Here is a 2,500-nt window from a genome sequence, read left to right on the forward strand (position 1 = left end):
GATTTTACAGCTTGTCTTATGATGTGGAGAGTTGAGATCAAAAATAGTACTACCAGTTGGCCTACCTGTTGCAGGCATACGAAATAGGAGGGAGTGTTAGTGGATTGCAAGAGACTTGTGCTTCGCCCATAACCTTTTTTTTCTCCTGTTCATTTATACATTAGAGTAATTTTAAACATGTTTTTGAGTTCATTAGTCATTGGATGCATTATTTCCTCTCTTGCTGTTTTATATATCCAAATATTGTTCATTCCTTATTTTGCTATTTGCTCAAATGTTAAATGAAAATATCTTAGTTGCCCAAAGTCAATTTTCAGTTCATATATACAAAAGCAATTATGTATTTACACAGAAGAGTAAACATACATGCTGTAAGAAAGCAAGCCACAAAGAAGCATATTGGTTTGCCCACTCCAGGTTGATTATTTTAGGCATAACTTATCAGGTCCTGTCTTACAAATTGCTTTACAAGCCTCGTACATACAAAGGCCAAAGAGAACAACTAAGGGGTTGTTTGATGAAATGTGAAAAATTTTGAGATGAGGGATAATGTGAGGATGGTATTTTTGTTATCAAAACATTACGAATGCATCTCGCTACCTATAATGCAAAGTGTGAAAGTTTTCTGTTAGACTGCAGGCCAACTGAAAAGTATGTGTGAGTATAATTTGAATATGTAGAGATGGATAATTTGTTTGGTAGGGGCTATGTTGATCTGTTATTCAATTGAGTTTTAAGATAAGAAAATGTTTGCTAGTTTGTTCATGTAGTTCATCAGCTATATTTTGTAAAAAGGTGACACAAATATCATATTTCTTCCTGTAGAATTTTCTTCTACATTCAGTTGCATCTCAAGTTTTTTATTAAAGTTTCAACATTTTCATTGATAAAGGGCAGATATCATTTTTGAAATTTTCAAACATGAAAATAAGGTTTAGTTTAGAAGTGATTACAATGTCTGTTTGAACACATAGGTAATATTTCTAATTTTTATCATCTGAAAATATTGAGGCAGAATACCAAAAAATTCTGATTAGTGGACCATGTGTGCAAATGGAACATAAAAACATTTTAAATTATCTTTTGAAAATATTCATGTTGCACATATTCCCATCATATCATCACAGAAGAAAAAAAATGTTTTGTTAGTAATTGAATATGCTCTGTATGAACCAAGTAATATTATTTCATATGTTACTTAAGATATAAAGTTGGGCTCTTTTATAAACCATGCTTTTTCTTATTTTGACAGGCCAAGGCTGCAGTAGGAGATTTCAAAGAGGCAGAAGAAGTTTTTCTCCTCATTCAAAGTGAAAAGATAAAGAATGACTATGTGTACCTATCTTGGTTAGCTAGATGCTGTAAGTACTTTTAATCAATGACATTGTTTTTCCTGATATTAAGTTTCTTTAACACATCATTTGTATTTGTATTTTGGGGGGAAAGGTATGTTATTCTTAGATGCAATTCAAAACATCATTTAGCTTATCATTTTGTGTGAGATGCAATTGTTGCTTTTCCAACAAGTCAAATGATTGTTGTTGTGAAAATTTATTTTTAAAATTTCCAATTTTAATAAATGTTCTTTTTTCAATTATTCTTCAGATATCATGAACAGCAAGCCTCGAATAGCTTGGGAACTATACTTAAAGATGGAAACATCAGCTGAAGCCTTTAGTCTGCTTCAGCTTATTGCAAATGATTGCTACAAGATGGGCCAGTTTTACTATGCAGCTAGAGCTTTTGATGTCCTAGAACGACTTGATCCAAACCCTGAATATTGGGAGGGGAAACGTGGTGCTTGTGTAGGCATGTTTCAGATGATCATAGCTGGAAAGGAACCAAAGTAAGTGTATAGTTCATGTATACATGCACCTACCCACAACACACACAATGCTGACACCATACCATACTTACACCGCACCCACCAGTCCATGTAGCAGGAGGTAATTTAAAATGGAGGAGGGCATTCACATGAATCTGTTTGATGTTTGCTTATTTTTTCTTGATTATTAACCCATTGATGCTGGAACATGCACTGTCCACTATGATTTTGTGTTATTGTTTATATTTTTATACATTGATGGCTACACAAGGAAACAGTAACTAGACCAACCTGACCTCACCAGTTTATTACATTCCATGAATTATCAGGAAAAAGATTGTGTTTAATAATAAAATTCTTGCTATTGATATTATAATAATGATTATTATAATGATACTGAAAACAATAACAATTGAAATGTGAATAAAAAATTTAAAAATCCCCAAAATAAGGAAAATTCTTGTAGTTATACTTCTGACTCCTTGGCGACTAATCCTTTGTGGAGTCATGTATGTGTAAGAGATAAAGCAAAACCACAGAGGACAGTACATGTTCCCAGCATCAGTGAGTTGATTGTTTTTTGTTGCTGTTTTTACCTACATTGTTGGATACGATCCTCTGGCTTTATTGATTGTCTCAAAACTAAATGTTCACTGCTATGCAGTATTTGTGGAT

The 2,500-nt window shown here is 32.9% G+C and overlaps 1 protein-coding gene across 2 annotated transcripts in view; it reads left to right on the plus strand.

Moving 5' to 3' along the window:
- Ttc26 (tetratricopeptide repeat domain 26) overlaps positions 1–2,500 on the plus strand; it is an 18,535-nt gene that overhangs the window by 14,973 nt on the left and 1,062 nt on the right. For both annotated transcript variants that reach the window (XM_086537792.1, XM_086537793.1), the window contains 2 exons: positions 1,253–1,361; positions 1,606–1,846. In XM_086537792.1, the coding sequence (XP_086393918.1) occupies positions 1,253–1,361; positions 1,606–1,846 (350 nt within the window). The remainder of the gene's footprint in view (positions 1–1,252; positions 1,362–1,605; positions 1,847–2,500) is intronic.

Source organism: Penaeus japonicus, unplaced genomic scaffold (assembly GCF_977035675.1).
Source record: "Penaeus japonicus unplaced genomic scaffold, GWHDUDI00000001_assembly GWHDUDI00000006, whole genome shotgun sequence".
NCBI classification, from domain to species: domain Eukaryota; kingdom Metazoa; phylum Arthropoda; class Malacostraca; order Decapoda; family Penaeidae; genus Penaeus; species Penaeus japonicus.